The sequence below is a fragment of the Triplophysa dalaica genome, chromosome 25 (genome assembly GCF_015846415.1).
Source record: "Triplophysa dalaica isolate WHDGS20190420 chromosome 25, ASM1584641v1, whole genome shotgun sequence".
Taxonomy (NCBI): domain Eukaryota; kingdom Metazoa; phylum Chordata; class Actinopteri; order Cypriniformes; family Nemacheilidae; genus Triplophysa; species Triplophysa dalaica.
In genome coordinates, this window is record NC_079566.1 from 6,027,397 (window position 1) to 6,050,846 (window position 23,450).

At 38.4% G+C, this 23,450-nt stretch overlaps 1 protein-coding gene across 1 annotated transcript in view; it reads left to right on the top strand.

Moving 5' to 3' along the window:
- The window catches only part of vps50 (VPS50 EARP/GARPII complex subunit), a 118,034-nt gene that overhangs the window by 3,629 nt on the left and 90,955 nt on the right, over positions 1-23,450 (top strand). The window contains exons 3-11 of the mRNA XM_056742010.1: positions 3,177-3,299; positions 3,920-3,991; positions 8,384-8,437; positions 13,135-13,205; positions 13,310-13,427; positions 13,525-13,560; positions 13,826-13,908; positions 19,973-20,015; positions 20,893-20,991. Of these exons, the coding sequence (XP_056597988.1) occupies positions 3,177-3,299; positions 3,920-3,991; positions 8,384-8,437; positions 13,135-13,205; positions 13,310-13,427; positions 13,525-13,560; positions 13,826-13,908; positions 19,973-20,015; positions 20,893-20,991 (699 nt within the window). The remainder of the gene's footprint in view (positions 1-3,176; positions 3,300-3,919; positions 3,992-8,383; positions 8,438-13,134; positions 13,206-13,309; positions 13,428-13,524; positions 13,561-13,825; positions 13,909-19,972; positions 20,016-20,892; positions 20,992-23,450) is intronic.

Consider the following 23,450-nt stretch of genomic DNA (forward strand, 5'->3'; position numbering starts at 1 on the left):
CCTAAAAAATGGTTTCAGCCAAATGTCCCAGTAAGCCAGTTATGACTTGCATTGATGCTTGGTAGGTGTACATTCTGTACCCTATTTCTTCAACAAATGCTATCTCACTTCCCTTGTACAACAGGAACTGTGTCAAATAACAAGGTATTAAAACTTAAAATGTGCTCCTGGGGGGGTTTATATGCCTAAACAGATTTTCACATGTTCTGTCCGTAGATGGCAGTATAATCACATGATTGAGATTGTCAGGCAGTCTTGTGAATAACTCGCCAGGTTTAGTTGTGCGAAGTCATTAGGGTTATTAAGAGCGTCTTGTGTTATCATCAGCATTGACATCATCATCAATAATACTTTCCACAACACAATTCATTCTCACATTAGCCAGTTTTTTTAAAGAATGTCAGTGACTGTAGACTAGGCAGACTTGTCTCACAGACGATGCACATTGCATATAAAAAAATGATAATTGCTAATATTGGTGTCTAATGCCTGCAAAGAAATGATAGAGTTTAGGATTTGATCACATTCTCGCAACAGAAGTGACATCAACGGCTGTCGGTCTCTTACCACTCATGTCCATGTGCACCATTGCTTATTGTTATTTTAAATACTCTTTTGAATAACGATATGTTATGCATTTGATTATTCATTCAATAACACTTCAGCTCACTCATGTTGAGCCTTGATTGATGCTCAGCACGTTGTGCCACACTTTTATGTGCAAATAGACTTGCATTCAACTCCATCTCTGAGCAGAGGGAATAAAAGGACGGGAAGTGTTAATTTCTCAAAACATTGTCAGCCTAAATAGAATGACAATTATATTTAACAAAGACTTGGCGACCATTTTAATTAGCACAGCAAAGATTTAGTTTTATTTTCTAACTATCAGCTTGTGTGAAAATGATGTGATGCTGTGAAGTCTCACCGGATCTGATTTTGGATTTAATTTACACCTGATTTGTCATTATGTGGTGTATACTTCACAAATTTGGTTCAGCTGTGCATTTTTGATCTCTAATGAAAAGATCAACAAGGGATTTCTTTTTAAAGATGACATTACTTGTATTGATAAACACTTTTCTTTATTTCGATTTTTGTTCTTTTCTCAAGTGGGGCTCACAAAACCTTAAAGTACCCATGATATCACAATACTTTATTATTGCACAGTGCTAGTTTTGTGGTGAAAAGCTTTTATTAATGCAAGTCAATACACAGTTTTTGCTGTTATTTTAATCTTTAATCAAAACTTTCACTCCAACTGACAGAGTCTTGCAAGCTTCATTTCTGAAGGACCTACTTTCCTACATTCAAAGTAAATAAGAAGCGTTAACGTTAAGGCTTAAACTTTAAGGCAAGCACAACTTCTAGTTCATGCAAACTTTAAGATCTATTTAAGGTCTAATTTGAGATGAAGCTTGAGGTGGAGAGATCCTAGTTTATATGTCCTCTCTCCAACCTTAATGCTTTCCAGTCCATCACGTCATGGCACAGTAAAGAGTACCAAAAGGATATTTATTTGAATTTATTAATACAACTTACAGAGAGACTCTGTTATATATATATATATATATATATATATATATTATATATTACTTTGTGTTCTTCAAATACAGTATGTTAAAGTTTGTTTTGACGATGTCACTGGAAGCATCTTTGGCTTCCTGAGGTCAGGGTTGATTGGTCTACCCAAGTTCAGAGGTCAGATGTTTGACTTTGAGGGATGTTCCAGATGTTTATTTACGTGTTTGGTGGTGGTAAATATCAGACCTCTGAGGTGTCTGAAATGCAGCAATAAACATTTCACTTAACAACAAATAGGATGCATCAGTATGATTTTCAGATTTTAAAAGATGTGTATTGAGAATTGCACTGTACAAAAAAAACTTGACCAACATTTAATTGAAATGGTAAGTTTGGGAATCTAAGCCCCTTTGTTAATGACGAATAGCATTTATGTCAGATTGTCAGACATGGTTGCTTTTTGCTATCCAGGGCTCCTCTGCTACAAATGCATAAAAGTTATAAAAAATTATTACCAGCACAATTTTTTTGCGATTAATCAGATTAAATATAAGGGAGTTTATGCTTAGATTTCAAGAAAAGACATCGCATGTGGGGTAATGTATCTAAATCAGCATGTATTCTCTGAGTTTTTATTTTCTATAAGGTTGTTTGATATGCTTGCTTAGAAGGTAAAAATACTGTTAAGGTACATTTATTTTTGGTGTGAGGGGACATTAGAATGCATTTTATCTAGCAAAAATGTGTAAGCCCTTCAGCACCAGATGACTCATCAATGATTTTGGAGTGTGTATTTTATATGCATATAAACGTAACTTTGTCAAGCATATGCAGTAGGTGACCTCAAAGCCAACAGACCAAAGACCATAAAAGTCACATTTTCATTTCACAGAATCTTTAAGCCCTAATAGTACCTGCTGATCCCAGAGATTTTGGCTTTTGTTCTTCCTGAGCGTGTACCAGTGAAGAGTGACTCATAGCACCCCGCCCCCTGCTGATGTTGATGCCGTACCTCAGTGAATTCACCCACGCTTTCCTCACAGCACTGCCAACATCAGTCTGTACCGCATTCACACCGCATGCAGTTTCTTTGGGTAGATTAAAGGCTCTCTGGCCAAATCATATCTTATCATGCGTTTCAATGACATGAAATTGAGGTCTTTATACGAAGATCCTTTATAATATATTAAGTGTCTAACTTCAGTACAGCCTGAATGAGTGCTATATCAACATAGATTGCTTTCCGTGAATGTGTTTGACGGCTGGAATTAAAGGGTTTTTGAATGCTGCCTCGACATCTGCTCTTTTAATTGAATATGGCTCAAAGTTTATCTCGGCCGCAGAGCTGTTTAAACCCCATTGCATCACACGCTATGAGCCTTTCAGCACCTTTCTTCAAAGAAAAAAGATGGCTTTGTTTCTCAAAGTTGCTTTGAATGAAATTGATGTTCCTGTACTGATTCTCATTAAGGTTCATGAAGGGAGTTCCCCAGGGACGGGAGCTAAGACCAGTTAATCTTTGGACTATGAGCCATACTTAAGAAATAATCAATGTCCCAACTCAGTTTTGAAGGAGCCAGGCTGTTTTTCCCATCAATGGTGTCCCAGATGTAGAGAGATTTCCTTGCCAACACTCATTTCTCTCTCCGCAGGAAGAGCTGCGGGAACTGAGAGAGCAGCCCACTGATCCCCAGGCAGAGCAGGAAATCATCGACAGCATCGAGGAAGTGTACTTTTCCAGCGACTCCTTCGACATGGTGCAATACGAGCTGGAGGTGTGGTGGGGGGGGGGGGGGTTGGAACCTCTGGTGTAGCTTCTGTGATTTTTAATTGTTTCTAAATCTTCAGATTCAGAGACGCATGATCCTATTTCAAAACAATTCTCTATGGAGAATTAGCGGGTATACAGTAATAACCTACAGTCAGAACATCAGTACACTATCTTCTCACACTGAGAGCACTGACTAGTCGATGGTTACGGCTCATCAGAGTGTGTCTGCGCAGCCATGTTATGCTATCAAGTGGTCTTCACTGTTTGCGTAGTTTGACCCAAGTTGATGGATATTCTGCATCCCGCAGATGTGAAATCTCATTAGATTTGGTGGTGCATTGCAAAAGCTGCGTTAAATAAGACTTTCAGCCAAGTAGAAAGTAATTACTCTTACGCAAGCCTCAGCTTTTTACTTTTCATTGTTTTCTCTCTGTGGAAATGGGCCATTAGGTGTTGTTTGTGTATTCTTTTATTATAAACTCAGATTGATTCATCAATTATCCGCAAGTCTACTATTCAACAGGGAAAAGTTTGTTCGGGCTGTTGAAAAGCTTTATTTAGAGAGATCTTTATCTGCACAAATAAGACAAAGAATGAAGTTCTCAATTTTTTCCTCTAAAACAGAAACTCCCTCCCGATCTGAACCTCCAGGAACTCGAGGAATACAGAGATAAGCTGAAGAGACAACAAGCAGCCGTAAGTATAGGATTCAGGGACATCTTTAAAAAAATGTTTAAAATATACAGCAAGCAGACCTATTTGTGGTATGGTTTGACATACGAGGCACGTGCTGAATCATTACTGAGACTCGTATCTCATCCTCCGTCATCTGTCACAGTTTATTACCGCGTTTACCCTGCTTTAGCGTGTTTTGTAGCGTTCCGGGGTGATCCGCAGTTCACGTCTGCCTTCCAGACTCAGAAATGTGTTTTTGAGTGTCCTCCTCTCTCTTCGGTTTCTCGTGAAATGCTTGCTTACGCACAGCTGTCTTGTCATCACTGTGCATGATGAAAGATGCGACCCCTGTTTTATTGGGGACACCAGATGACCCTGCCTGACGTTATCTGTTTTGGCCTGCCACAAGCAGACCGTTTTCTGGCAGCACGCGGCCCCCGGGGTCACCGCAGGGGCCTCGGCATGGACCGGCGATCCGGGTCGTGACAGACAGCTGCAGGGGGAGGAGGAAGAGCTCTGTGTGGGGCGGACTTCCTGCTGAATGCCATTACCTTATATCGTGCCGTGCAAGCTCGTGTAACGTGATGTTTTATTCATGATGTATAAAAGCTCTTCCAGTGTCATTTACATGAGAGAACATGACCTTATGGACAGAAATAGAGTGATTTTTCTTTCCATCCATGCCTTTTTTTTTAAATTGACTCATATGCACTGTCTGTAGATGTGTCACTGTCAGCTGGCAGTTATCGTTGATCGGGTTGGTCAGTAGAGAAGGAATCCATCTGCTCTATTGAAGGTGGCAGCTTATTCTTCTGCTAACAGGCAGCTCTGACACTTCACTGGCAGAAACTCATCATTGAGCTAATTGCTTGTCTGCAGTGTGAATAAGTCTGACTTTTCTGAAGCAGGATGACATTATCAGTGAGTTTTACCTATTTAAATGGCAAAAAAATTAAAGAAATAGTTCACTCAAAAATGAAAATTCTTGAATCAATAACTCATCCTTTGATATTCCACACTATTTTGAAAACCGCTGGTAACCAATTACCACATTGATTTCCAATGTATGAACACAAAACCATTGAGACATTTCTCAGAATATCCATATAGTCATATACTGGTTTTGAACGACATGAGTCCTGAATAAATGACAGAATTACACATTTTTAGTAACTACACCTTTAACATAAAAGCAGTCCTTTTATATTTAATGTATGGGATATAAAGTACATGACATTTTAATTTAGTCCTAATTAACAGATTCTTAATTTTTTTAATCTGGTACCACGTGGAACATTTTGATTTAAGATTTTGGGAAGCATATTCATTTGCAGTCCTGTTCCACATGTACATGTCAATGTGTAGTTACTAGGCACCAGCCCTAAAACAAACCCTTAATCTAACCCTTATTAAGTATGCAGTATATAGATATATACAGCATAGATAATTTCACCGGACGCATGCGCCTGGCACAAAGTTAACTTCCAGTCTGTGTTTGGTTATTTTAGAGTTTTTTTATATTTAATTAATATATTATAATGCTATTGTTATTCAATTAAAGGGGCCATTTGATTCGGCTAAAACAAATATTATTGTTTGCTTTAGATGTAATACAATGTTTATACACGATTTAGGGTTCAAAAATGCTGTATTTTCCACATACCGTGCATGTTTGTATCTCCTCTTTGCTCCGCCTCTCTGAAACGCGCTGATATTTTACAAAGCTCATCCCTCTAAAAAGCGAGGTGTGCTATTATTGGCCAGTTCACTGGTGCGTTGTAATTGGTCGAATACTGCATGGAAATGTAACGCCTCTTCAAATATTCGGAACATCAGGCTGCGCCGGCGACGGCACAATGAGATTTACATCACCGCCCACATTTCTCGCGGTTTTAGTCAAATCACTCCACGAGCTGACGTCAAGTTGTGGGGGTGTGGTTACACAAGGCGTTTCAGGCAAGTCTGGGTGAGCATTCGCCTCTAGATAAAATACATCTTTTGTTCCGACACTTACAATTTTGCAATTTCACGTGTCTAATACATGCATGGGCAATTTAAAACACACAAAAGACAAAGAAAAACACGTACATCCGACGAATGACTCCTTTAAAACTTCTCAGCTATAGATTCTTTGCGAAGGTCTACCGGAAGTTAAGATTGTGCCAAATAATGTATGTTTATGTTCTTACCAAAGAAACCGTCAATATATGCACACACTGTAAAATATTTTGAAACGAGATCTGCTGCTTTGAAATAAAAGGGTGTTTTGAATTGTGAAATAACTATTTGCAGGAAACCAAAGTTTTTGGTAGTGAATTATTCAATATTTGGTAATCTACTGTAATGTTAGGAACCTATTTAAGGTTTGATGTTAATAAGGAATTATAGAGACTGTATTTAGGAGGCTGTAAGTTGGGAAACATAGAACATAATGGTTACAAAACACTAGCCTTTATAATATTGCCCTATGCTTTATGATGTACGTTTTGGAGCCGTGTAAAATTTTAGTGACAGTCCTGTGTTTATCTTATGAGAAGCAATAATATTGTTTCAACCTAGTGGGAGGTCAGGGGTAATTGGCTCGTAGCTTTTATTTTGTTTGACTTTTGTGTGGAGTGAAAGATTTTCCCATGTTGTATTGTTTTGATAAATGACTCAAAGCCAAGTATAACGTTCCACAAACGATAGTATTTTATGTACAGAATAAACCCAGTCTTTTTACGCATAGTTCCTGCAGTGCTCATTGTAGCACAAGAATGCTCATTGTGTAACCGTTCACAGGGGGAGGAGAAAAATGGATGAGAGCAACGACAAATAAAGGAACCAGCCCTATTGAACCCATATTGTCTCTGTTGACTGTGAGAATAAAAGTTCTAACATATATTGTTGCACAAGAGCACAAGCAGAGCACAGATGCCTTCAAGAAATGAATTTTCTGAGGCTTTTTTTCAAATGATCCACACACTTTCATCGTGTACATATGGCAGTGAATGTGAATCGATTGGCTTTTAATATAAACAGAGTCATGTTGATCAGGGCCCAACGCTTAACTTAGTTAGTGCACCATTGGCCTTGAATTGGGACCTGCTCCATTTGATCTTTGCCATCCTAATGAACCGTAATGCAGTTTTAGCTGATTGGATATCTGCGAGAGAGTTACTTCCTGTATTCATTAGGCGAAATGAAAAGTATTAATGATGATTATTATTTGATTTATTGTTGTTTGTGTTCTTGTTCTTTTAAGGACCATTGTCCTAATTGGAAAATAAGGTAGAAAGGGTACGTACGGTGTTTGCCGCTGGTGTAATTTGGATCCGTAAAATCAGCGCTGGGGAAAATTGCAGGCTGTTTACTGCACTGGTGCAAGCTCTGTTTAATAGATTTCTAATTTGAGTTATTAGGCGTGCAGGGATCAGTCTGCGAGAAGGCGTACAGGGAACGTGAGCGCTCTTTTGTCTCGCTGATAGACAGCTTCGCTGGTTGTCATCATATTTGCTCTATCGCTGCTGAGTTGCTGAAGTCTGACGGATTGTGATACAATATGTGTTGGCCAGTTATTTTTAGACGCTGTCTATCTTCAATTTTGGGAAATATTGCAAGAGATGGTTATCTTTTTCTAGGTGCTTACTGGTGTTCATCTCATACATGAATGCGAGATTTGTGAAAATGATCTCTTTTTGTCTTCTGTGAACAATGTGAAATAGCATTAAAGAAATAGTTCATCCCAAAATGCCCTCATGCGTTCCAAATCTGGATTAATTTCTGTAACCAAACAGTTCTGGGGAGATATTGACTACCATCGTAGGAAAATGACAATGTTAGTCAAAGTGCCCTAGAACGGTTTACTTTCATACTTTCTTCAAAATATCTTCTTTTGTGGTCAACAGAACAAAGAATTTTTGGTAGCAAACTATCCTACTATGGTAGTTAATAGTGCTCCAGAACTCTTTGGTTACAAACCTTCTTCCATATATATATAATTTATCTTTCCTCTCCTTCACATCTCTACCCATCTCAGCTTTTCACACGATGGGTTCTGTTTACACTGCTCAGCTGAGTCTGCCATCTGTTCGGTTCTTACGTCACATCAGCAATTCACAGCCGTCCTGCCACCCCGTTCACAACGGCTGGCCATGCCACGTGCACACATAATGATCAGAACGTGCATCTGAATGTTTTAGATTTATGACCTAACATTCGGTGACTCCATTATCACCTGCTGTATGTTAAAATGTGCCAAACATTTATAATGTTGTTGTGACAAAGTCATTGTCGCAAATATGAAAGGCATGGAAAGTCAAATTAGGTTAAAAGTTTCTTGTTTCCTTCTAATTTGTGACTCGACTAGTAGTGACATTAAATGCACAAATGTCAAACAGATGTTAACCTTTACCTTGTGTTCTCATCTTACAGGTGTCTAAAAGAGTGGCAGACCTTATTCTGGAGAAACAGCCTTCGTATGTTAAGGTTAGTTATCTGTCATGTCCGGTTGAACTAGGGCAAGGACACTGTGTCTGGAGGGTGTGTTTAGTTGACATCTGACTTCTGGCCACAAGCTGTTTGAACAAAAAGGGATTTAAAATGTAAATTAAACCTGATTATATAAAAACTGATTTTTAGAAAATCAAACTAGGAAATGTGAAATATGTACAGTATGAAGTATTTAAGCTTCCGCAGTTTTTATAATATAACAAATAAATCTAATAAGAAAATTTGTGATATTGACCAGGTTACGTTTCCTAAGCCAGGTTTTTTTTAAACTGGGGTCTGGAAAAAAAGAATGCAAAAAATGTCGGAACATTATAAGTGTTTATTTTCTAAGTGTTTATCTGTTACTGCGTGTTCACACCAAATGCGACTTGCGTGAATATTCATGCGTAGTTGAACGCTTGAACATTTTGAGTTTACTTGCTTCATTAGAGTGCCAGTCTCATATATATATGTCTCGAATTGTGTAAAGATCGTTTTTGACAATTTACCAGATTGTCCGACCTCCTCACTCACTTTCTTCCAAGCAAGATCCTTTTTATTTCTGTTTCGATAAAAGTTAGATGTATCGTACAGCTTCAGGTATCCACATGCAGCAACAATGATTTTGTACTCCATTGTTGTTTGGGATTTCTGCCTCCGCTCGCAATGTCATAATCACGTCACTGATTGGTTAACACGGCTCGAATTTTCGCCAGAGTTCAGATTATTTAAACACGCGCCACACACCCGAAACGCTCAATTCGCAAGGAGGTCTATCGCGTCTTTCCATTGACTTAACATATAAATCACTCGCGCTTAACGCTTCATTCGCGTTTGGTCTGAACTTATGTTAAAACGCAGATTGTATGTGAGTGTATTCGATTTCATATATCATGTGACCGACAGATTGGCTCAAGATACTTTGTGTTTTTATCTCGAGGGAGATTTTCCATGCGATTTAGGATCAAAGCAGTATTGGAAGAAAGAGCTGCGGCTTTGTGTGTTTTTGCCCCTGGTCGTAGTTCTCTCATCCTTAAAAAAACCTTTGAATCGCTTTTGAAAATGGATCACTTTGAATACTTAAAGGTAATCAGAAGTGGACATGCTGACCTTTGACCTTTTTTACCCTGCGTCCGGAAATGAAATCATTCATTGTGTTTGATGTATGGAGGAATTAGATTTTTTTATTAACAGTAAAGAGTTGGGTGAGACGTTGATTCATAAAGGGAAATATCAGTCTTTTTTCCTTCTCTACTCTTGACATATTTAACTTCAGAGATTGAATCCCCTCCCCATGCCTTCTTGTTGTTAAATATGAGATATTGCTTAAATTTTCTAAATTAAAATTGTCCCTGTAGCGATGTTTCCCTCTTTGTTAATGAAGAGAACACACTTTGATCTACCAGCAGCTTTTCCGCTGAGGCATCATAACGGTTTTCAATATTAGCAATAAAATCGAGGCAGATTTTTTTAAATGTGTCAGATTCCACTGCGTTTCTCAGTCACGATCTGTTTAGTTTTTTTTACCTGAAACGCTCATGTTTTTTCCCCTGTCACCTTGGAATTCAGCTGTATGTGTCTTGCTGGACAATTACTCAGCAGGTAACACCGCACCGATGTGCCGTCCCTACAGATGTGCTGTCCAAGCTTTTTTGTAAGCGTATGTGTGGTGAGAGGTGAGACTGGAAATATAGAACTGCATAATAGCAATGAAACACCCCGCAGTGCCTCTAAACATATATTTGAATTGCTAAACAAAAGCAAATGCGTTTGCTGTCAATTTACAAGATGAATGAAGGGAAGCCTCTAGTTTATCGTTGGCAGCCTGCGTTTGGGTAGTAGGTAATGATTGGCTGTCATTCTTCATTTTTTCAAGTGAAACAAACAAACAAACAAACAGTGTTATAGTGTTAATATGTGACCTAAACTTTGCCTTTGCGTTGAAGGTCTCTTTAACCTTGCTAATGGTATGGTTGTTCATACCAATGATTTTACTCTCAATCCTTTCTTCGTGCTTGACAGCGTTGTATAAAATGGGCAAACGTGTTGTTTTTATATGGGGTGTTGCTACTTTGTCAGTAGGATGAGTATTTGAGAAACATGTTTGGAAATCATCATTGTTTGCCAATCCAATGGTGAAGAAATTATACAGTTCACATTTAGGACATGTTGTCATATTTTAGAATTTCCACATTAAAAAAAGTATCAAGCCATTTATCTTTTGTCCTAAGCTGCAGTTTATGTAATGAAAAGCGAAACGCGTATTAAAAGACTATGTTTCTAGAATCATGTCACAAACATTTGCCCTTTGAAGGCCAACAGAAAAAACATTAGATATTGCATTTATTATTGATACTCACTGTACCATATTTCATGCTTAACATCAAAATGAACCCATTAATGTATTTAAAGCTTTATAATGGTTCTTTAAAAATGTACCATAGTACTTATTACCTCTCCAAGAGTACACTTATACCAGTGTGACTCTAATCTAAAAGTACTCTGGTTTTGGGAAATCACACTCAATGTCATTTAAAACTGGAAAGTTCTTCTACATACAGTCAAGCTCCCCGAATCAATAGGTCACAGAAGCGCACGGGAATAGAAATCGCTATTTTTAAACTCCTGACTTGAACATCTGACATTGAATTCTAAAAAGCGTTCGCTAAGTGATGCAGAGAAAAGTGAGGTAAGCTTGTGTGATTTGTTCACAGAAATAGTCAAACAGCGGTACATCACAGTGTGATGCACTTCACTTGCTTTGTCATTTTTGAGCAGGCTACTTGACTGTAGCTCGCCTGTAAAGCCTGCGGATGTTGCTTATGTAGACAGATTTTAGAACAGAGCCAGATATGTACGTTGTTATTTTTTGTTGTTGTTGTTGCAGGCAGTCATTTAGCAGACCCTTTTATCCAAATCAGCTTGCAGTATTCTTACTACAATCACAATGAAGCCGCCTCTAAGCACTTTTCTGAAGGGAAGAATGCTCATATTTTCTCTTGACAGGTTCACATTAGCACATCAGATTAGGGAGGGTGTGTTCGACCAGGCTTTAGGACTGTCTGATCCGTGTAGGAGTTTAGATGCGTGTCTGCAGGTGCATCATTGACTGGTGCTGATGCAGGGCTGTGAACTAATAAGGGTTATGACTCTACTACTAGTTTGTGTGGGTTGGTAGACGTTCAGTTATGCCTGTAGTTGGCTGTTTGTGAGAGTGATAGTTTGAGTCCTGAATTCTCCGGGAGTGAATTCACTAAATTATTGGTTCTTGTGTGTAGAGACTACCGGAGTCACTCCTTAAATTGCTGTGGTTGACAGATTGCCATTTGAATCCCGCAGCTGTTTAGGAAAAAGATGAAAACTAACAGTTTATAGCTTTTATGTTTTGTTTTACCAATCTGGCATTAAATGGAATTTAAAAAGTCATACTTTTGAATGGTTTCACAGACATGGCTTGAGGCTAGTCCCAGGCTAAAATGAATGTTTGAGCAGTCCTAAAATTGCCCTGACATATCTTAAAAAATATCAGTGCAATTGTTTTCCAATAACATTTTTATAAAATGACCTAAATATACTAATTCAACTAATATTATAAAATAATTTTTAAGAAAAATATAAAAATGAATAAACGTTTATATATAATTGAAATATAAATGTAAACATGGCAATATTTCCTAAATATATACATGTATGTCGATGTGTTTATAAATACAAAATAAATACAGTGTATGCACAATGCACAGACAAACATCTGCAGAAAAAAACAAGAAGACCTTTCAAATATTCATTTGTAGATGTATTGTGGCCATTCCAGTCCAGTGTCTGTATTTCAACATAATCAAAGCTCAGGAGTGACAAAAAAGTCATCCAACAGCGATGTGAAAGACTGACAGCATGCCAAGACACATTAAACGAAAAGTTCATCTCAAAACTGTTGTCATTTTTACCCACCCACATGACATTCAACATGTTTTAAGACCTCCCAGCGTCTTCGGAGCACAAATAAAGATATTTTTTGTGAATCTCTGGGAGCCTTTGAGCGTTCTCAGGGGGGAATTCCTGTAGATATTTCGGAAGAATCAAAATGTTTCCATGTGATGCTTCTCACAAGGAGCCTTTGTTTCAGCCAGCTGACTGTGGAATCGATCCTTTCCACCTTGTATACTTTTGCCAAATAATTATCTTTAACGTGACTGTGGCGTGATGTTTGGGCGCTGAAGGCTGGTTTTGTGCCGGCCATAGCTAATGCACTTTGAAAGCTGAGTTCACCTCGCGGTGTTACAGCTGTGCTCTTAGAAAACTGAGATTGTTGTAATGGAGAGAAAAAAAAACTTGCAAAAACTGTTTATTAGTTTGTTGGACACGGTGTGGGCTGAGAGGAATTTTTTTTTCTCTAAACTCACCCTTTGTATTAACCATAATTTAAGATTGTCGCCATTATCTCCTCTCTCTCTCTCTCTCTCTCTCTCTTCTCTCTCTCTCTATATCTCTCTCTCTCTCTCTCTCATATTATTGTTCATGGTGGACACAAAAACCCACTCTGATCTGAACCCATTAACGCAAAGGGTCAGAGTCGCGGTTGAGAACTAATATACTGTCAGCTCCGTGGAAGAAACTTCATGTCCATTGTCTCAATTTTGTTTTCTTTTGTACTTCAAAGGATTCCTTGTAATGCATAATTTTGTTATTTGCAGGAGCTTGAGAGAGTGACGTCTCTTCAAACTAATCTGCAGCTGGCTGCCGTAATCTGCACAAACGCACGGAGGTCAGGGAGCTTTCATCACTGTAAACACCAGAAAACCGAAAATTGGTTTTAATTTTTGATGAGCGCAAATGAGGTTTAAAAAGCTGACGTTTTGGCTCTTGCAGACAGCTTCGTTCTTCTAAAGAGGGCTTTACTGAAGCCAGTCTGGGGCTTTTGGCCAATCAGAGACGCCGACAGCTGTTGACAGGATTGCTGAAATCTTTGAGGACCATAAAGACTCTAGTAATCACTTCATCTGCATTCTTAATGAACAAACTGAGTATTTTTGTCTCTACTGACTCGTGTATCTCTGACACTTTCTCTTCTCTGTCTCCTACAGCAAAGAACTGATGTTAGACTCAGCGAGATGCTGGAGGTACTTTATGCTTGATACATTTACATTTAGTCATTTAGCAGACGCTTTTATCCAAAGCGAATTACAAAGAGTTAGGGAGCAGCAAGCGGTATGTCATACAGGAGCCATAATACATTAGTTAATACATTTACAAATTGTTAATGCACAAACATGCAATGATTAAAAGTAATTGTTTTTTTTGGTAATTTATAATGTCACTCATAAAGCTGTGACTGTATCTGTAAATATATTTTTTAATATTCACATGTATTTTTCGATTTTACAGGAGGAGGATTATCCAGGAGCCATCCAGTTGTGTTTAGAATGCCAGAAAGCCGCCAGCACTTTCAAACACTACAACTGTATAAGGTTTGTAAAGAATCACTCACTGGGTTGATGAGGATCTCCTGTAGAGTTCAGTTTGACGGTATTAAGTTTCATTTCTGAAATAAACAGATTTGGGGTTTTTATGCAGGTCATGCACACAGTTAGCAGATTTGCTTGAAAATATGTGCGGTATCCCACAATCCTTTGTCTTTGTTTTGGTAGCTGGTAAAAAGAAAACAAATTGTATCTGATTGTAAGAAGAACATGAATTTTGTATTCATGTTTTTTTCCACCTTGCGGAACAGAAAATGCATCCACGGAATTGCAGTATCAAAATTGCAATCACACTGACAACTAAAACCATTACACAGGTTTTATAATATAGATTCAATGAAGAGTGTTTAATAGTGTGTAATCTGGGCTGAGGAATATTACAACAAAATTGATATGTGACAGGTTGCCAACAGTAATGGAAAACATTTCATATTTTAGATAGAAAAGTAAGAATGCAAATGGACCAATGAAAGGATGCCAAATGGAAAAATGTAGTTATTTTCAGCACTAAACTATTTTGTATGATTTAAATTGCTTTGACAAATCAATGTGTAAAATATTAATATATAATATTAGTAAACCTTATTCGGTGATCAGGAGTGATTGGAATATTTATGGAAATTCAGTCAGAAAATCTAGGAAATCTGTCAGCAAGTGTTATTCTGAGAAACAAATCTACCTGTTAGCTGTCCAGTGAGCAATGTCACCCACCACACCATTTTCTCTCTCTCTCTCTCTCTCTCTCTCTCTCTCTCTCTCTCTCTCTCTCTCTCTCTCTCTCTCTCTTTCTCTCTCTCTCTCTCTCTCTCTCTATATATATATATATATATATATATATATATATATATATATATATCTGTTCTGGTTGGCACAGGAAGTTCTGTCTATCTGATCAGCCTCCAGCCAGCCCACTATCTACGCTGAGATAACTATGCAAGATCATGGAAATCTGTCCAAAGACGATTAAACTCTCTCTCTTGGAAAATAATCAGATCAAAAATATTTTTCAGAGTAGGTATTAAGTTATTGTGCTCAAGGATTCATTTTGGATTTTCAATGGAAGTGTACCTCGCACTAGATCCAAAACCACTGTTTACCACATCTACCAGAAGCGGAGGAAGAAAACATTCACCAGCAACAAAAATATAATAGACCTATAGTTGTTTCATATGCATAATAGCAAACAGCATAATTTTGTCAGTAACGGTATATGTGATTTGCATGTTCTATGAAGAAAAAAAGTATCCTATAAACATACATAATAAGTACTTTCCACTAAAGTAAAAGCTGTTAGAAGATGAGCCAAAACAAATGTTTTCTTGAGAAACCTTGTATCAGCAAGAGTAATATCCTTAAAATTCAATATTTATCAGGTACAAACTTACTAGATTTGCCAAATAATTTAGTCTGCAGTTTGACAATTTTGGAAGCTTTTGTCTTCAAGAAGATGTTGCCATACGTGAACAGCGGGCAGTATCGAGCCAATTGGCCGAATGCATTGTTTGTTTGTGTAATGGCTGATAATATGCTTTAATATACTTGTTTGTCTGTTACTTTTATAGCCAGTGAATACAAAATGAAGTGTTTCAGTATGAAGCCACTCTAGCAATGACTACAGTAACTGCAGTGGATGGGTGATGTTTTTTTCTTTTAGTTTTTCTGGTAATAAGTGTCCTAACATGCAGTGAGATAAGTCAAGTGACTTTCTGCAGAGAGTGTGACATCAGCCTTCGTATTACTCCGAGTTAAGTTGATTGTTTTAAATCATGAGGAATGTGTATGATGTGCAATTGTAGTCGTCTGATGAGCATCTTGAGCGGGGATGCAGGCAAAGTTAAGCATTGTTTTTGTAGATGCTACTCTAGTCTCGGGTCCTTTAACAGTTCAGTTTAGGTTAGAACGGAGAGCTGCAGGTGAAAACAGGTGCAACAGACTGGAACAGAAAACATAATGACAGTAAGTTGTCAAACAATGTCAGTTGTGATACATCTGTCTCTGTATTGTCAGTGCTTGAAGGAAAAGACAGGTAAAAATATAAAAACATAGGCTCACAGTGATGTCAATGATATCCTACAGCTCTCTCTCCAGCTGTTCTTTGAACCATTTAAACATTCCTGTTGACTGCATATTCATCCACCTGTTTTGCTATTCAGCGGGGTCTTCCAAGAGAGCTTCTTTTTATTCAACAACCACAAATCCTTTTCAATAAAAGCCTGTTTGATGGAATCTCAGTGTTTTATGTTGATAGCACTGTGGTTTGCCCATCACTCTCTCTACAGGGAAAAGTGATAAGATGTTTAATTAAGTGCATTGAGATGCTGAGCTACGGGGCGTTTTATGGAGGGAGCTATCGATGTGACTCCAGGGGATTGTTGCGATGTATGGCGTATCTGAGGTCATGGAGTCTACAAACACCTCCAGGCAATATCACAATGTGAATGTCACTTGCCGATACGTGACTTTAGGTCAAACTTCTGCTATCTTTACCTGTAAAGATGATCTTTTAAAGGTCAGATTTGAGATTCTGTCTCACCGTGTTTGTTAAATAATTTTTAAAGCTGCAGTCTGTAACTTTTGCCTCTATCGACATTTCTGTGTGAAACAAAAAATTGCAGATTACATCACTCTTAAAGAGACAATTCATCCAAAAAGAAATACTCTGTTGACGCCCATCGGCGTCAAGCAGGAGAGTCGCGCGAGCAGTACTGAAGCGATGGTCTCGGTGCTGAGTCTATTCTGCAGCGCTGCTCACGCTCAGTTAAAGTGACTGTACACTTTTGATGGACAAAAACAAAGTGTTTCACAATAAAAGTGCACAAAATAAGCAAGTCTGTTGTGCTTTTGCAAGACTAGGAGTATATTTAAAACACATTTATAGATGATGTACCCATTCATTTGTACGGTGTATAAAATCATGTCAGTAAATTAGCCTTTAAATGATTTATAAAGTTATCGATTGGGTTCATCGATTCGATTCATTTAAGATTATTATGTCAACGATTCGATATCCCGATGCATCGTGATACGCTGGGTCATCCATTTTAAATCTTACTGTACAAATAAGTCTGTCTCCGTCACACTGTCTACATCGCACGCGAGCTGCGCTGTGCGACACTAGAAAGAACAACAGAAATCATTAAGATCAACGTTTTCATATACGATAAGACATAATAGCAACACTTTCTATTTACAATAAAACAGCAACCACTGGCACATATGATGTTTATTTGTATGTTTAAATAATCTATTATATGTTTGAATCCATCAATGCAGTAATCGTTCACATCTGCATTGTGATGCTTAGTAAAATCGCCCTAGTATAGTAAGCTTTTTGGAAGAATAGTCACACCGATTCCACAGACGGATACCTCACGTGACATTTGAGCTTTGAGAGTTTGCTACCAGCACATAAAATATCATTTTTTATAATGTGTTTTAATGGAGAGTTTTTGGTTTCAGTGTGTTTTGAATGGGAAGTTTACCACCTCACAAAAAAAATCCAGGTACAGGCATTGATATAGGCGAGTACCAGAACAAAATATTGGGACTCCTACTCTTAAAAATTGGTGTCGGTGCATCCCTACTTGTATCCAAACAGTTCTTGGACCCCATTGACTACCATAGTAGGAAAAGTTACAATGGTCAAAAGTGCCCCAGAACTGTTTGCTTTCCTACATTCTTCAAAATGTCTTCTTTTGTGTTCAACAGAAAAAAAATATATAAAGTAATTTTTCGTACTAAGGTAGTCAGTGGGGTCCAAGAACTGTTTGGTTAAAAACATTCTTCATCAGAACAAAGAAACGTATACACATTTGGAACAATTTAAAAGTGAACTATCTCTTTAAAAATCAAAGTGATTCACAATGCCATTTGTTCAATAACCAATTTTTAACCAAAAAAAGTTACAGATTGCAGGTTAATACAATCTACCATTTTGTTTAGTTGGTCAAATTCATATCATTTTATGATAATATCGCACATGTTTTAAATTCTTTTTCAGTGCATTTTTTTTCTCATGCACTTGTAAAGTTTTGAACCAAAAGCAAATAGTTTTTTACAACAATGAAAATGCTCTTACCGAGTTGAAGTGGCAAAAAGATTTTCTAGATAACCTCCAACAGTAATGGACTCTTGATACTTTTTAAGCTAATTGCTGAGAAACCCAGATCACAGAAGAGCCCCGCTTGATAGTTTTCAGCCCAGCGCACTGAATTTCAACAAACACCTCCCACAAATCTGACTACATCTTTGAAACATCATTGCCCCCACGCTACTAGTGATCATGCTTTTGTGTTATATTGTCTTAAACAAGAAAAAGTCCACTTTCTGTCTTTACTCCCAGTGCGTGCTGGGCTAATGGTGTGGTAACGAAAAGAGACCGTTTGAATTGAAATGTTTTTATTGTGTGACGGATCCTGTCGCGAAAGCTCATTAAAATGTGATTTCGCTCGGCCTCCCCGAAGAACACGGCAGGCGCTAGGATGCACGACGCAGACGAGCCACAAGCGAATCGGGTGTAATTGATGGACTCAATGTGATATTGGGGTTCCTGTGAGGTGCCCGAAGGGAAGGGTTGTCGCACGCTGAGTCAAAGGCCACCCCGATGGATGAAGGCAGCCACCACAGCTTCCCATCCGCCTTTGCAGGAACTTCAAATCTCCTCCACAGAAAAGCTTTTCTACGGAAAGGTCACATTCTCTTGTTATATGCACTCTTTTCCTGGACTTCTGCCGTGACAGAAAAACAACGAGGCTTATTAAAAAAGCCTCCTGCTTCTGCACTCCAGTAGCGACGGATGATTTAGGGGGCTGTTCCTCAACGCAAAGAAGCATGCATCGAAATGAGAGCGCTTATAGGGAAAGAATTAGAACAGGCTGCAGGAACACCTCTTTTGGATCCAGTGCCTTCAAAGAGAAAGAAGGAAAAGTACAATGGAGGAAAAAGGCGGTTTAATTAAAGTTTTATGCATTCTGTCTAATGTTTCACCAACATTGGCCCCTGGGGAACAGGCAATCTCTTTTGTCAAGAAGAGTTAGCTTGTGAAATGGAGTCCAGTTGCTTTTAATCGTCGATTAAATAAGTATTCTTGGCCACCGGGAAAGAAGCTGCTGGTTAGAGCCTCAACCAAAAGTTGCTTTTAGCACTCACTCTTTTAGAAATTTCTAGGAAGGGGTCAGAACTACTTGTCTAGTTGACTAGTTCGTCTAGATGATTTTTTTATAGGGAGTAGTGCTCCAAAGCAGATGAATTTAAAGGTCCTGTGTTTGAAATTTAGGGGCATCTTACTCCTTTCGAAGCACCCCGGTGGCTGACACATGACTAAGATTTTCTTACGTTGTCGCTTCTTTGCTGGAAGAGAAAATGTATTTACGAAATGCGCTCTGTAGAGCAGTTTGTCCATTTATGGCTACTGTAGAAACAACTTGGAGAATTCCACGTAAGGGGACCCACGGTGTATGTAAATAGAAATAGCTCGTACTAAGGTATTAAAACAATGCTTCATTATGTAAGAACTTTATACACATCTGAAGACATAGTTATGGATGTTGCATTTCTGTCAATAGATCCTCAAAAAATTACACATTGGACCTTTAAAGGCTGAACTATTTTGAGGATGCTGATACTGTGGGCTGTCCACATGGTTAAATTCTCAGGAGGTTGAAGCACCGTTAATACATTTTGTTATCGAAATTTTTTAGTTTTGAGCAACCTAACAACACATATCCTACCTGTTCCAGCAACACGAGATAAACAACAAACCAGGTTTGGTAAAACTGCGCAGTCCGTTTATCTTTTCAAATGTCATTGTCATTTTTTTATCATAGGGAAATGTCATCGTCCGCCTCCAAGTCTGCTTTTCTTTTTACTGCTCTTTCGCTTCAACGGCCCATTTCTCAGAGTAAAACAGTAACTTCATTCCAGCATATTGGTGTGCTTGGTGGTTCGTTGCGTTGTTAAGGATGAAGGTAACCTGTGGTGCAAAGATTTTTGTCCCGTTTCTATTTCTATTGTCGTCCTAGCTAAACTGATCAAAACTCTCTTTTTTTTCTAGTGAGTTGAATTCCAAACTGCAAGACACCTTGGAGCAAATAGAGGTATGTGAGCTTCAGAAACATTTTAGTTTTAGGATTCAGAATGGCAACCTTCTTTAAATTGAATCAGACGTTCAATCTCCTTTAGCTCCATGCTCACTCTGTTCCTTTCAGAAACACACTCTCACCTACCGCTCCCAGATTAAACAACAGCAGTTGCCCTTTTGTAGCACATTCAGCATTATATTAAACAGATCGGAAGGAACACTTGACCATGCGTTTACGTCTAACAGTGGTGCCCAAGGTGTCAGTCTGCCAACGTCCAGTCTCTCAGGCCCCTGGGCAGATGGACTGTGGTTTATTTAATAAAATGTTTGGATTTTTTCAAGTTTAGCCTGAGCACATTGCCACACACATGCTTTTCCCAGCAGTGTGCTGCCTGTCGGTGGCATTCAGTGTTTTATCCATAGACGTCTGTAATTGGATGGCACCAAGCTTTGCATACAACTCCTCAACTCATTAACTTGCTCTCTTTTTCCTCTCCTTTAATGTTTCTCTCTTAATATCTGCTCTTTTCTCCCCCACCCATCTTTTCATCTTGTCGCTTTTCTTACCTTGAGTATTAGCAAATAGTGTGGCGCCCGCTTCAAGTGCAAAGCATGGCTCTCGCAATTACACCGATTCACGCCGCGCTTCTATTTCTGTAACACTCACAACCCAGTTCATGAAGAATGTGAATGCTTATTTTAAAGTTTAATTGAAGGTGTCAGTTTTATCTGTCATTTGTACCTCCGATTGTAAACGTCCTCATTCGTTTTGGGTAATCGTGCTTTTAACTACATGTTATTTCCTGTGATGTGTTTCCATATACACACTTATAATGCCCATGAAGGTTCCCCGTCTGCTGCTGATCATGTTGGTTTTACATCTGTCCATGCAGGAACAGCTAGATGTGGCTCTGTCCAGAACCTGCAAGCACTTTGATGTCTCTCACTACACCAAAGTTCAACTGGCGTATAAGCTTCTGGGCAAAACACAGGTGAGCGACTGCAGCTTTATCCACCCCAACCTGAACCATTCATGAGCTGAACAAGTATGACAAAATCATAACTTTACAATTTACAATAATTTTGTAACATTATTTCCCTGTGTAAACCAGAGATTTATATTAAAATGATACAATATTGAATCACTTAGATGGGCGCTTTTGTTATTTGACGTAAAATATATTTTAATTTTACAAAGAAATATGAAGCATTTGAGAAACATTAAAGGGCAGTTTATTTTTTCTTAACTTAGTTTGAAAAAATATTTTGTATGAAGTGTACCGCGAGTTCAGTATCGTGTATCGCATCGGGAGCTGAGTGAATCGTAACATCCCTAGTTTGCAAATGGTCAGTGAGTTTAAAGGCACAATATGTACGATTTTTGCATTACAATATCCAAAGCCCACTTGCACAGTTTTATATACTTTTTCACTTGTCTACTTGCATCACCGAAAGTTTCCAACAATGTTTGAAAACAAAGAATTTCGCAATTCTCGTGTTTGGGTTAGAACATAACACCCCTCTTCATTGGATTATATTGCCTGCTAATGGCATAAAAACTGTGCTATCCTCGGTTTCCGCTTTTATTGCTGTAGAAATCAAAAGTGTGTTTTTTTCATTTGCTGCTCACTGACAGATCGTTGTATGACGTCAAAATATTGAGTTCTAAACAGTAAGTCTCATGAGCAAATGCAAAGATTTGTTTCTATTAAGCCTCTCTGTTGACTTACGTCATAATTTAAAGGTTGATTTCCATTTACCATGGATGTGAAGACAACAAATTCTATCATTCCATGCACCTTTACAGTATCATCAAGCAATTCCTTTGTTACTGTTTTGCGAACTCTAGTGTCGAAAATAACATACTGTGCCTTTAAGTGAAAATTCACGCTTTGGCGGAAACATGTAACTCTGAAAGGAAAATGATTTAATAAAATTAAACCTTAATTATTTCCCATTGATATTGTAGTCACGATTAAAATGTATTATTTTGATTTACATTAAATACTTATTAAATACTTCATTTGTGTGGGGTGAGTAGACATTGACTATGTAGCCCTTTCCTTACACTTTTCCCCCACCTCCCTCCCTTAAAATCAGAAAATGTTTTAAACCTCTTTTACCTTTAGTGCTTGCCTAAAGGGATGTTTTATTTTCAAACTGAAACCAAGATCCAGCAAAATCTCCATTATTGCTTGTATTATCAGCAGACTCATGCCTCTGCTGGGGATTGCCTTCCCTATCGCCTTAAAAAAACGTTGAATTTCTTCTGCCATTGTCGATCTGTCATTGATCCGCAGGATTAAAGACCTACGTTTTGCAGGATTCAATGTGAGACACGCATGGTTGCATGGGCTTCTGAGAAGCACCCAAGAAAGAAGGAAAAATCAGAAGTAAAGCAGGTGTGAAATAAATAAAACGCTGCGCTCTTTGGATAGGGATCTCCTAGTATCAGCTACTGCTTGTGTAGCTTTTGTTCTGTACAAACTCCTCTTGGTCGAAACACCTGAAACGTAAGCGGTCCATTTGTAATGATGATGTCATTTTAATGATAGTGTGTGTCTTTGTGTAGCGGTAAGTGTTCCTGCCAATGTATGTGTGTGCACTCTTTAATGCCTGCCTTTGTATAAGTATGCGAGTGTGTGTGTTCGGAGACATCCCCTACCTCATCTAAAAGAGCCTTGCACGTGTCACTTTGATCACAAAGCCTCTGGAGTGGACTGCACACACACACACACAAGGAGCAGAATTAACTATCATCACACGCCACATGCTCGCGCCAGTGAATTAAACCGAATGACTGGCCAGTTAATCTTAACTATATTAGGATCTAAACATAGCGTATGATTTCAATCCAGTTGTACGGATAATCTAATTGTTGCTCTAGGTGACGTATTCAGTTCAATTTGTTACCATGTGAGTCAATGGTGTCCATGAACTGTAAGTTCACCCCCCTCAAAAAGTCTTATAACATTTATTCATCCTCTCGTCATTCTAAATCTGTATGACTTTCTTTTGTAAAGCAGATAGAAGAATGTTGATAACCAAACAACATTGCCCCCCATTGACTTCCACTGTGTAGACCAGTCACCTAATTGGCGGACCGCTGGCCGGATCCGGACCTGTGCCTCGTTCCATCCGGACCACGAGACATAGCCTAATAAACCACTTTAAACATTTGACTATATCGGTTGTTTAAATTGAGCTGCACATCTACAAAACGGAGAATAACATCACACGCGCTCTCAGGAACATTTATGCAATTGCTTTTCTTCCGCCAAATAAAAAGACGTGCAGCTTGAAGAGTAGCAGAGACTTGCTTATTTTAAAAACAGTAGTGCAGACACGCAGAGCAGGTAAATGGACACACAAACCTAAACAAAATGCAGCCATTTTAAAGTATGTGTATCTTTCAGTCTGTTTACTGTTTGCTATGTCTCCAACATTTCAA